At 41.6% G+C, this 10,927-nt stretch overlaps 1 protein-coding gene across 1 annotated transcript; it reads left to right on the forward strand.

The window, feature by feature from the left end:
* Positions 1–650: 650 nt before the first annotated feature.
* Positions 651–2,686, forward strand: LOC137711280 (uncharacterized; the record flags this gene model as incomplete). Its single annotated transcript, XM_068450512.1, has 2 exons — positions 651–1,142; positions 1,979–2,686. Coding segments are annotated over 2 exons (1,200 nt in total), but the record flags the coding sequence as incomplete, so codon positions are not given.
* Between the last annotated feature and the right edge of the window lie 8,241 nt (positions 2,687–10,927).

The raw sequence follows: 10,927 nt of genomic DNA on the forward strand, positions 1-10,927 counted from the left end.
GATTGTTTTAGACAATTTGAGTTTTTCAAAGCCTTTCTGAGTCATAGTAGTCCTGTTAAGAGTATTTTAATTTAGTTTTTATGTTTTTAAGTCAATTTAGAAGGTTTTAGCAAGCCCTCCTAATCCCCGGTCTAGAACGATCCCTCACTTATCCATTCTACTACAATTGTCAAACGAGGGTTTAATTTGAGTGTCAAGTAAATCTCGCATCAAATTTTGGCGCCGTTGCCGGGGATTAGCAACTTTGCTAATCCTTTGTCTTTATTTTTATATTTTTTTTGTTTTTCGTGCATTCTTATTTCAGATTCTTAGTTTGTTTGTTTCCTTGTTTTTTTTAGGTACTGTGTATGACTCGTCGCTCTCGGCCTATTATAGAGAACATCTCCGACTTTGACGGTGATTTTGAACGCACTTTGAGGAGAACGAGGAGTCAACAAGAGCCACCACAACCTCCACCACAACCTGGGCTTGAAGAAGACGAAGTAGGTGTAGAAGAAAAGCCCACGGATCAGATTTTTGAAGAAGAACAAGCCATGGCAGCAGATAATAGAACCATCAAGGAGCTTTCGGCCTCGGGTTTGGATAATGCATTGCCTCTTTGTATCCAATACCCCACGGCTGCAGAGGGGAAGACTGAGGAATTTGAACTCAAATCCAGTTTGTTACACCATATTCCGAAGTTCCATGGCTTGTCTATGGAAGACCCCAACAAACACTTGAAGGAGTTCGAGGTGGTTTGTTCGAGCATGACCCCCGTCAATGTGGATGGGAGTATATTGAAGATGAAGGCCTTTCCATTTTCACTTATGGACAAGGCCAAAGATTGGCTCTACGAACTAGCCCCGGGAACTGTGACTTCGTGGGAGAGTATGAAGCGTGCTTTCTTGGAGAAATTCTTCCCTACATCGAGAGTGATTCTCCTACGGAAGAAAATTAGTGGTATTCAACAGAATCATGGTGAGACATTCCCGGCTTATTATGAGCGCTTCAAGGGCCTTATAGCTTCATGTCCTCAACATCAAATGAAGGAGGAACTTCTCCTTCAATATTTCTATGAGGGCCTCCTTCCTATCGAACGTCAAATGCTTGATGCATCAGCGGGAGGAGCATTGGTGGACAAAACACCAAGGGATGCCAAGATTCTCATAGCCAACCGAGCGCTCAACGCTCAACAATATGAAGGAGTGGGCCAAAGGGAAGCCCCATGGCAACAAAGTGTAAATGAGGTGAGTGCTATTTCTGAAATTCAATCACAACTTGCTAATCTTAATTCTCTTGTTTCTCAGGTTGTGATTGGTCCAAAAGCACAAGAACACCAAGTTTGTGGCGTGTGCTCAATTCAAGGGCATCCATCCGACAAGTGCCCTCAACTAATCGAGAATGGTGGGTGGAAATCTGGCAATGCAATTGGTTTCCAAGGACAAAATCAAAACAACCCATACTCGAACACTTACAATGCCGGATGGAGGGACCATCCAAACTTCAAATGGAGGGAGCCACAACAAGCTGCCCAACAAGGAGGATTTAGGCCAAACCCCCTGGTTTTTATTCCAAGCCGTATGCACCCCAACAATCCCAACAACCTTCGGCATCATCTCATTCAGGTACGTCTTTGGAAAGTAATCAAGCTATGCAATTACTAACCTCTATTTCGCAGGGGTTGCAAAATCAAAACAACCGGATAGAAAATAACGAGAAGGAGATGATGGATATGAAGAAACAAATAGGGCAGATTTCTGAGTTCCTTGGACAGATTAGAGAGCAAGGAAAGCTTCCTAGCTCAACCACAGTCAATCCAAAGGGAGGATTCGAATCCGCCAAGGCCATCACCCTAAGGGGTGGAAAAGAAGTTGGGACCGAGCCAAACAATCCCAAATCTGCCCAGAAAGTAGATGAAGAGACGACACAACCTGAGGCAGATCACCCTAACTCGGCCAAATCAGGTAATTTAAGTTCAAATTCATGTACTTCACGTCCTAATCTGCCCAATGTACCTTTTCCTCGCAGGTTCATGCAAGAAAAAAAGGAAGAAAGCGAGAAGGACATTCTTGAAACGTTCCGGAAGGTGCAAGTGAACATACCGCTTCTCGATGCAATCAAACAGGTTCCAAAGTATGCTAAATTCCTCAAGGACCTATGCAATACAAAGAGAAGAAGGGCAAACAAAGAGGTAGTGAAGGTAAGCGAGAATGTGTCCGCTGTTTTGCAACGTAAACTGCCTACCAAGTGCAAAGACCCCGGTAGTTTCACGATTCCTTGTGTAATTGGACATAATCGTTTTGAACATGCCATGCTTGATTTAGGTGCATCCATAAATGTCATGCCTTATTCTATTTATGCATCTATGAATTTGGGTGAATTAAAACAAGATGGTGTAATTATACAATTGGCTGATCGTTCTAACGCGTATCCAAAAGGAGTTTTGGAGGATGTGCTTGTGCAGGTGAACCATTTAATTTTTCCGGCTGATTTCTACGTCCTAGACATGGAGGATTCAGCCCATTCTACATCTTTGCCGATTCTCCTTGGTAGGCCATTCACGAAGACGGCCCGAACGAAGATTGATGTATACAAAGGCACCTTGACAATGGAATTCGATGAGGAAGTGATTGATTTTAATATTTCTGAAACTATGAGATATCCCGTTGATGACCATTCTTGTTTTTCCATTGATGTTATCGATTCTTTGGCGCAGGTATACCTTGAAGAATTGAACGAGGACGCCCTGGAAACAACCATCACTAAGGCCATAGAGCGTAAAAATGAAGGATTTGGGCCAATGCAAGGCCACGACAAGGAGGAGGAATTCTTTGCAATGGGTTCTAGTGAAGAAATAATTGAGGTTGTGGCAGACCTTGAGTCATTGCCACAACAATATGGTAAGGTTCCACTCTCACTTTCAAATTCAGTTTCCACTAAGATGCTACCTTCTGTTGTTTAGGCACCATCGCTTGAACTTAAGCCGTTGCCGGACCATTTGAAGTATGTGTTTTTGGGAAAAGGCGAAACATTGCCCGTCATCATTTCATCAAGTCTCATGGCAATGGAGGAGGAGAAGCTTGTGAGGATGCTGCGAGAGCACAAAACGGCCATAGGGTGGACTTTGGCCGACATTAAAGGAATAAGCCCTACCACATGCATGCACCGTATACTTCTTGAGGAGGGGGCTAAACCAACTCGAGAGGCTCAACGCCGTCTCAACCCTCCGATGATGGAAGTGGTGAAGAAGGAAATAATCAAACTTTTGGATTGCGGAGTGATCTACCCTATCTCCGATAGCCGTTGGGTCTCTCCAGTTCAAGTCGTTCCCAAGAAGTCCGGAGTAACTGTTATCAAGAATGATGAGAATGAGCTCGTGCCTACACGCATTCAGACTGGATGGCGAGTATGTATCGATTACCGGAAGCTAAATGCCATGACTAGGAAAGATCACTTTCCTTTGCCATTCATCGACCAGATGCTCGAAAGGTTAGCCGGTCATGCTTTTTACTGTTTTCTTGATGGATACTCTGGATATAACCAAATTGTGATAGCCCCGGATGATCAAGAGAAGACCACATTCACATGTCCCTTTGGAACATTTGCTTATTGTCGCATGCCATTTGGCTTATGCAACGCACCGGCCACTTTCCAAAGGTGTATGGTAAGTATATTTTCCGATTTTGTTGAAAAGATCATTGAGGTTTTCATGGATGATTTCAGTGTATTTGGGAGTTCATTTGATAATTGCTTGGATAATCTGACCTTAATTTTGAAACGATGTGTTGAAACTAACCTTGTTTTGAATTGGGAGAAATGTCACTTTATGGTGAAACAAGGTATAGTTTTAGGACATATTGTTTCAGAAAAAGGAATTGCAGTAGATAAATCGAAAATAGACCTTGTACGTCACTTACCCTCTCCTACTTCGGTTAGAGAGGTACGTTCGTTTCTTGGCCATGCAGGGTTCTATAGGCGTTTTATCAAGGACTTCTCCAAGATGTCCAACCCTCTTTGCCGATTGCTTCAAAAAGATGTGCCATTCAAGTTTGATGAAGAGTGTAATTCGGCATTTAACCAACTCAAGGAGAAGCTAGTCTCGGCCCCCATTATTGTACCTCCAGATTGGAGCCTTCCGTTCGAGCTCATGTGCGATGCATCCGACTATGCATTAGGAGCTGTTCTAGGACAAAGAAGAGACAAGCGGCCGCATGTCATATACTATGCCTCTCGGACTCTCAATGATGCCCAATTGAACTACTCCACGACGGAAAAAGAACTTCTAGCTGTGGTTTTTGCTTTAGATAAATTTCGTTCATATTTAATTGGTACTAAAGTAATCGTTTATTCTGATCATGCAGCTTTGAGGTACTTGCTCACGAAAAAGGAAGCAAAGCCGAGGCTTATCCGTTGGATTCTTCTTCTTCAAGAATTTGATATTGAAATCCGGGATAAGAAAGGAAGCGAGAATGTAGTGGCTGACCATTTAAGCCAAATGATCCACGAGGAGCATGAACATGCCGTACCTATCCCTGAAACTTTTCCCGATGAGCAGCTGCTATCCATTGAGGTAAGTGAACCATGGTATGCAGATTTAGTGAATTACTTGGTGACTAAACAAATTCCAAATGAACTAAACAAGCACCAACGTGATAAGCTTAAAAATGATGCACGTTTCTATGTTTGGGATGACCCTTATTTGTGGAAGTATTGCTCAGATCAAATTGTACGTAGATGTGTGCATGATTCTGAATTTCACTCAATTCTAAGCTTTTGTCACACATATGCATGTGGTGGTCATTTTGGCACACAACGCACTGCCCTCAAGGTTCTAGAGTGTGGTTTTTATTGGCCGACTATATTTAGGGATGCTAGAACCTTTTGTATGTCTTGTGATCGTTGCCAACGAATGGGTAACATAGGTACCAAGGACCAAATGCCGCAAACCCCTGTCTTTAATGTTGAAATTTTTGATGTTTGGGGCATTGATTTCATGGGCCCTTTCCCTCCATCTTATGGTTTCACTTATATCTTGCTAGCCGTTGATTATGTTTCTAAATGGGTGGAAGCAAAAGCCACCCGTACTAACGATTCTAAGGTAGTTGCAGATTTCGTGAAAACTAACATTTTTGCTAGGTTTGGAATGCCGAGAGTAATCATAAGTGATGGAGGGTCTCACTTTTGCAATCGGACCATTGAGGCGTTGCTAAGAAAGTACCATGTCAACCATAAGGTCTCCACACCTTACCATCCTCAAACAAATGGCCAAGCCGAGGTGTCTAACCGAGAAATAAAACAAATTTTGGAGAAGACCGTTGGACCAACAAGGAGGGATTGGAGCTTACGTTTAGATGATGCACTGTGGGCATATCGTACGGCATACAAAACACCCATTGGGATGTCACCTTTTCGGCTCGTCTATGGTAAGCCATGTCATTTGCCCGTAGAGTTAGAGCACAAGGCACATTGGGCCGTGAAGATTTTCAACATGGACATAGATGCAGCGGGAGTTCATAGGAAGCTCCAATTGAATGAACTTGAGGAGATTCGGAATGAAGCCTATGAGAATGCCCAGATGTACAAAGCCAAGACCAAAGCATTCCATGATAAAATGATTCGAACCAAGACCTTCACAGTTGGGCAGAAAGTGTTACTTTTTAACTCTCGCCTACGTTTGTTTCCTGGTAAGTTGCGTTCTAAATGGATTGGCCCGTTTGTTGTTACTAATGTTTTCCCTCATGGTGCAGTGCAAATCAAAAGTTCAAGGACGCAGCAAGAATTCAAAGTGAATGGGCATCGATTGAAGCCCTATTACGAGATGTTTGAGGAGCATGTCGTGGAGGAGGTACCCCTCCATGCCGTGGAACCTAGTCAAGCTTAAACGGAGGTACCGTCCGGCTGCAAGACGTAAAAGAAAGCGCTTCGTGGGAGGCAACCCATGCATCCGAATAGAGAAGAACTTGGAAACCCCTTTAAGAGACTTATTTTTATTCCTTTCTTTTTCTTTACTGCCTTTACTTTGCTTTCTTTCTCGAATTTGTTTATTTGCTTGCTCTGTTGTGACTTTCTGCTTAAAACATTGAGGACAAAGTTTGATTTAAGTGTGGGGGGGGGTAAACAATTTGTATTTGCATGAATTTCGTGGGATTTATTCTCCTTTCACTTAGAATGTTGTTTCTTGCTGTTTTAAGCGTTTTTAGAGTGTTTTAGTGTGTTTTATAGTGTCTTGGTATAAAACTACGAAAATTTGATAAAAAAAAAAAAAAAAAAAATTAAAAAAAAAAAAAAAAAATTGTTGCTATTTCGTTTCTGCCTTGTTAGGTTGTTTAGTTGTTATTGTTTGTTTGTTTATTAATTGTGTGAGTCTATGATTGTAACATTGAGAAAATGTTTGATTTATTGATAGGCACTGCTAAACAAAGAAAGATGGTGCTTCACAAAGGTTGTTTGCTTGAGGCCCCACTACGTGGCTTTACTCTTGAAGCGGAAGGCGTAGGAACAGAAGGCATCGGAGCGGAAGGCGTAGGAACAGAAGGCATCGGAGCGGGAGGCATCGAAGATAGAGCATTCCAGGCCTCAATACTTGGCCAAGCGCTGGATGAGCTAGGAAAAAGGTGCCTCTGGAGGAAAGACGAGAACCTTTGACGGTCACTGTGAATCCGACCTTCAGACTCTTGCAGCTCATCAAGCTTCCTCTTCATGCCCGTCGAGTAGTTGTTTGCAAGCACATGCAAACTTCTATTCTCATACTTCAGCTGCTGGATCTCCTGCTTGAGACTTTCCACCTCTGCCATCAATGATTCCACCTGACGGGAGCGGGCAAGCAGGCGTTGGCCCATGTTGGACACAGAACTCGCACACTGAACATTAAGTGCGAGGGACTCTTGAACGGCCAACTCATCGGACCGTCCTGACAGCAGCCTACTATCTTTCGGAGTGAGGAGGTTCCTAGCTACTATTGTAGCTGTTGTGGCGTCCTGCATCACGGAGTCTTCACCTGTGAGAGGACCGTTAGAAGAAAAGAAAGAAGGGCGCCATAAGTTACCTTGACGCGGAGCGGCCGCATCACTGCTAAGGCTCAATTCCAAGCTAAGGTTCGATGAGTTTGCCATTTTTCAAAAGTGTTCAAAGAGAAGGGATGGAGTTAAATTTCAAAGGGCCGGAGTCGATTTTCAAGAATGGGAAATCTTCAGAGTGTGTTTGTTGTGGTGATCGATAGCTCAATAAAAAAGCCAAGGCGACGCGTCCACCAATTCAAAAAGCCAGATTTTCCGGCGTAATTTAGGCGACGCGTTCTCGGCTTTTCAGAAGACGCGTCAACTTTGTCAAAAGATTTCTTCTTTTCAGACAACACGTGGAGACCATCATCACAACTACACATCTTTAGCCGACAAGCGCAAAGTTCGGCGACGCTTTCTCGGCTTTTCAGAAGACGCGTGCAGCTTTGTCAAAAGGAGCCGCATCTGCACTACCACGTGTCGTTCAGAAAGCGAAGGGGCGTCGTTCAGAAATCGAAGGGGCGCCTGCTCAGAAATCGAAGAGGCGTGTTCAGAAATCGAAGAGGCGTGTTCAGAAATCGAAGAGGCGTGTTCAGAGATCGAAGAGGCGCCACTATTTCAAAAAGCCAGATTTGCGGGATCAAAACGTTTGTCGACAAAGGTAAAAAGTACCACCACTTGATATTATCTCTATATATGTCGACCTTCGTCTTTTATGGCAGGGCAAACCTAAAGAAAAATGCCCAACTCTCCCTCACCCCTGAGGGCGTACTCCCAGCAAAGCCTTTCGAAAGACTCAATTCTTTCTTCTTCCCCAAAGATGATACCAGATGCCTGGAGTACATATGACCCAGGAGGAAACAGCACAACAAATACATGTGCTGATTCATTCACCGCTTCTTCAAAAGCAAAGGTATCTCATATCATCAAGGTCAAAAGCAAAAGTATCTCATATCATGCTCTTTCCCTGTCTTTTTCTTTGTCCTTGTTCTTACTCGCATGGCAAAGTAAAACAAGCAATCAGCCGGCACTTGGAGTCAGTCTTCCGTTCTGGAGCCAACTGCCTGGAATCTATTCCTGATTGCTTACCTAGCGTTGCTCTCGAGTAGTCATCTTCAACGGTTGATACACTTCCGGAGAAGGGACCACTTCTGCAAAGGGGAGCGAGTAAGGCAAGTGCAAATGATACATTGAAGCATGTGGAGACAAACATAGGCTGAGTTATCCTCCAACCCTTTTCAATACGAATTGGAAAGATTGAACAAAGAAACAGATAAAAGGGATAAGCTCAGACCTTCGGGGGAGACCAAAAGAACCATCCTGCTGCCCAGTTCAAGAAGTAGCACAAAGGAAAATCAACGATGGGCAGAAACCAGTTCAAGAGTAAGCCTGTGGAATCACAAAGATCAAAAGCCTCAATGCAATTACCAAGGAGAAGATGGAATTTACACTCTATAACCAGATTTGCGTCTCTAAACTCTTCTCTTTGTTAATTACATTATGCCATGTTTAGTATGTTTAAGTGCTTTTTGTGTATTTACTTATGCTTTGTGTGAATCTATGCTTAAAACATTGAAGACAATGTTTGATTTAAGTGTGGGGGGGTAACTAAGTATATTTGATGCAAATTCGTGGGATTTATTCACCTATCACTTCACATGTTGTTTCTCACTGTTTTAAAACTGTTTTAGTGTGTTTTGTCTTAAAAATTCGAAAATCCCATAAAAATTTGAAAAATTGTTTTGAAAAACCCAAAAATAGTTGTTTTAAAGTTGTTTTTGTGTGTGTGTTTGTGTCTTAGGATACCTTCCAACACAATAATAAGGATTTGGTTTGTAATTGCATGACTGTTAAAAAGAGTTATTAACATAGAGAAAAGTTTGATTTACTCTTGGTATATGCTTGGTTATGGTTATAATGTATGACTTCACATGCAATCATAAAAGAAAATTTAGTTTTTGTAACATGCCTGAAGGAAAGAACTCAAACAAATGCTACAACCCTGAGAGACTTGAGCCTATAACGTTCTTTGGAGAGTATAATCTGTGATTTCTTGTTTTCTAAAGTCGTTGCATGATCTCATTATTCTTTGCTTGGTTACTACTTAGAAGGCGTTTCATCATATAGTTCCAAATGCTAGAACTCATGCCCATTTCATTCAAAGCATGTTATTGATTTGCATAACACATATTCAAGATGAAGTTGTGTAGTTGCCACCATAGCCAAATAGCCTCACTTCCCATATTTCGTATATGTTGTAAGTTGTACCCCCGTTGAGCCGTGTTAGCCCATGTTCTTTGTTAACCCACTTTTTCCTCACCTAGCCTAGTTTAGGACAATCCCCACCCTTGTTCTTAAAAGATAGTGAGCATGACTTAATTGAATTCCTTTTGAGTTACATTATGAAAGAAAATAAGTGTGGGGGAGAGAATGTTTAAGTGTTTATGTTTTGAGATTCAAAAAAAAAAAAAAAAAAAAAAAAAAAAAAAAAAATGAATAAGTGATTGAAGAAAGGTTCCAAAACACCAATTCTGGGCGTAAATTGTCTAAATTCTCCCTTTTTGTTCAAAAGTTGAGTTTTCATTCAAAAGTGAATTCTAAGTTGATTCAAATGCTTTGCTCACTATTTCTTTAAGAACCTTTGTTTTCCATATCACTTCTTTGTTATCCACATACCCCAAGCCCCGTTACAACCCTTGACTTCTATCTTGAGTGTTGTGTATTTCAATTTGTGGAGTTTGAACTTGGTATGAGCTTATGGTGTCACTGGTTCTCGCATCTAAGTAGTAGCATTCCATTCATGAGATCATATCTAAACATGCTTATTAACTCCAGAAATTGCTTCCTTTGAAATACATATATGTGAGTGTTCGTTTTTATGTTTACATCAATCTTCTCACATATAACTAGTTTAGGGTGTGTAGTCAGAAAATCTGAGTGAGAATCGAGTTCATATCTTGTAAGGAATTGAGCAAATTCTCTAAGGCATGTTACTACATTCAAAACATGGTTTTAAATGCTTAATTGTGAACTAGTATATGGTGACTATGATTAAGAATGTACTTAAGTGTGAAGATGACTAAAATCTGTGAGAATGATGATTTTTAACTTGTCATGTGCATTGGAAATCCCTAAGACGGTTGTTGGAAGGTTTAGGTTGTGTTTTACGTGTTTAGTGTCGTTTTGTTTATTTGTTTTTATTCTGTTTTGCTCGAGGACTAGCAAAAGCTAAGTGTGGGGGTATTTGATAGGAGCATATTCATGCGACTTAAATGGCTTGTTCTCGTGCATTTACGTTATGTTTCTCTCGTTATTTTAGTCCTTTATGCTTCTTTTGTGTGTTTTTAGGTTCTAAGGGCCTAGGGAGCAAGAAAGTGCATTTTGAGGCCATTTGGAGCATTTTTGGGCATGGATTGGATAGCTTATCCATGGAGCCAAGAGGATGGACGAATTTGAAGGCCTTGTATGCACTTGAAGACACAAAACAATGGCCCTAACCCAATTACATTCACCTTGCCTTGGGCTTAACACAAACACCATTCCTTGCCATGCAAGGGGGAGCAATTTGGGTCCATTTCATGTACTTAAACTCTAGCCCAATCCACAATCACTTCAAAGCCATGCAAAACCTTTCAACACCCTTTAATCATCCCCCTTTAAGTTATGATTTTATTTCCTAACCCTACATGCATTATTTATTAGTATCTTTACAAGACATTATCATTGCATAACATTCCATTTCCACCTCTTTCCCACCTAATTCACATGCCTTCATTCATTCTTTATTCCACTTACACTCATCACCACACACCTTAGCAATCAACACATGCAATCACATGCATCACAACCACAAAGAACCATCCCCAAAACACTTTGCCGTGAGTTCCCACTCCCATTTCCAGCTTTCCATAACTTTTCCTAGTTGTTTTATTACATACATTCCCCCTTCA

This window comes from Pyrus communis, chromosome 12 (assembly GCF_963583255.1).
Source record: "Pyrus communis chromosome 12, drPyrComm1.1, whole genome shotgun sequence".
Taxonomy (NCBI): domain Eukaryota; kingdom Viridiplantae; phylum Streptophyta; class Magnoliopsida; order Rosales; family Rosaceae; genus Pyrus; species Pyrus communis.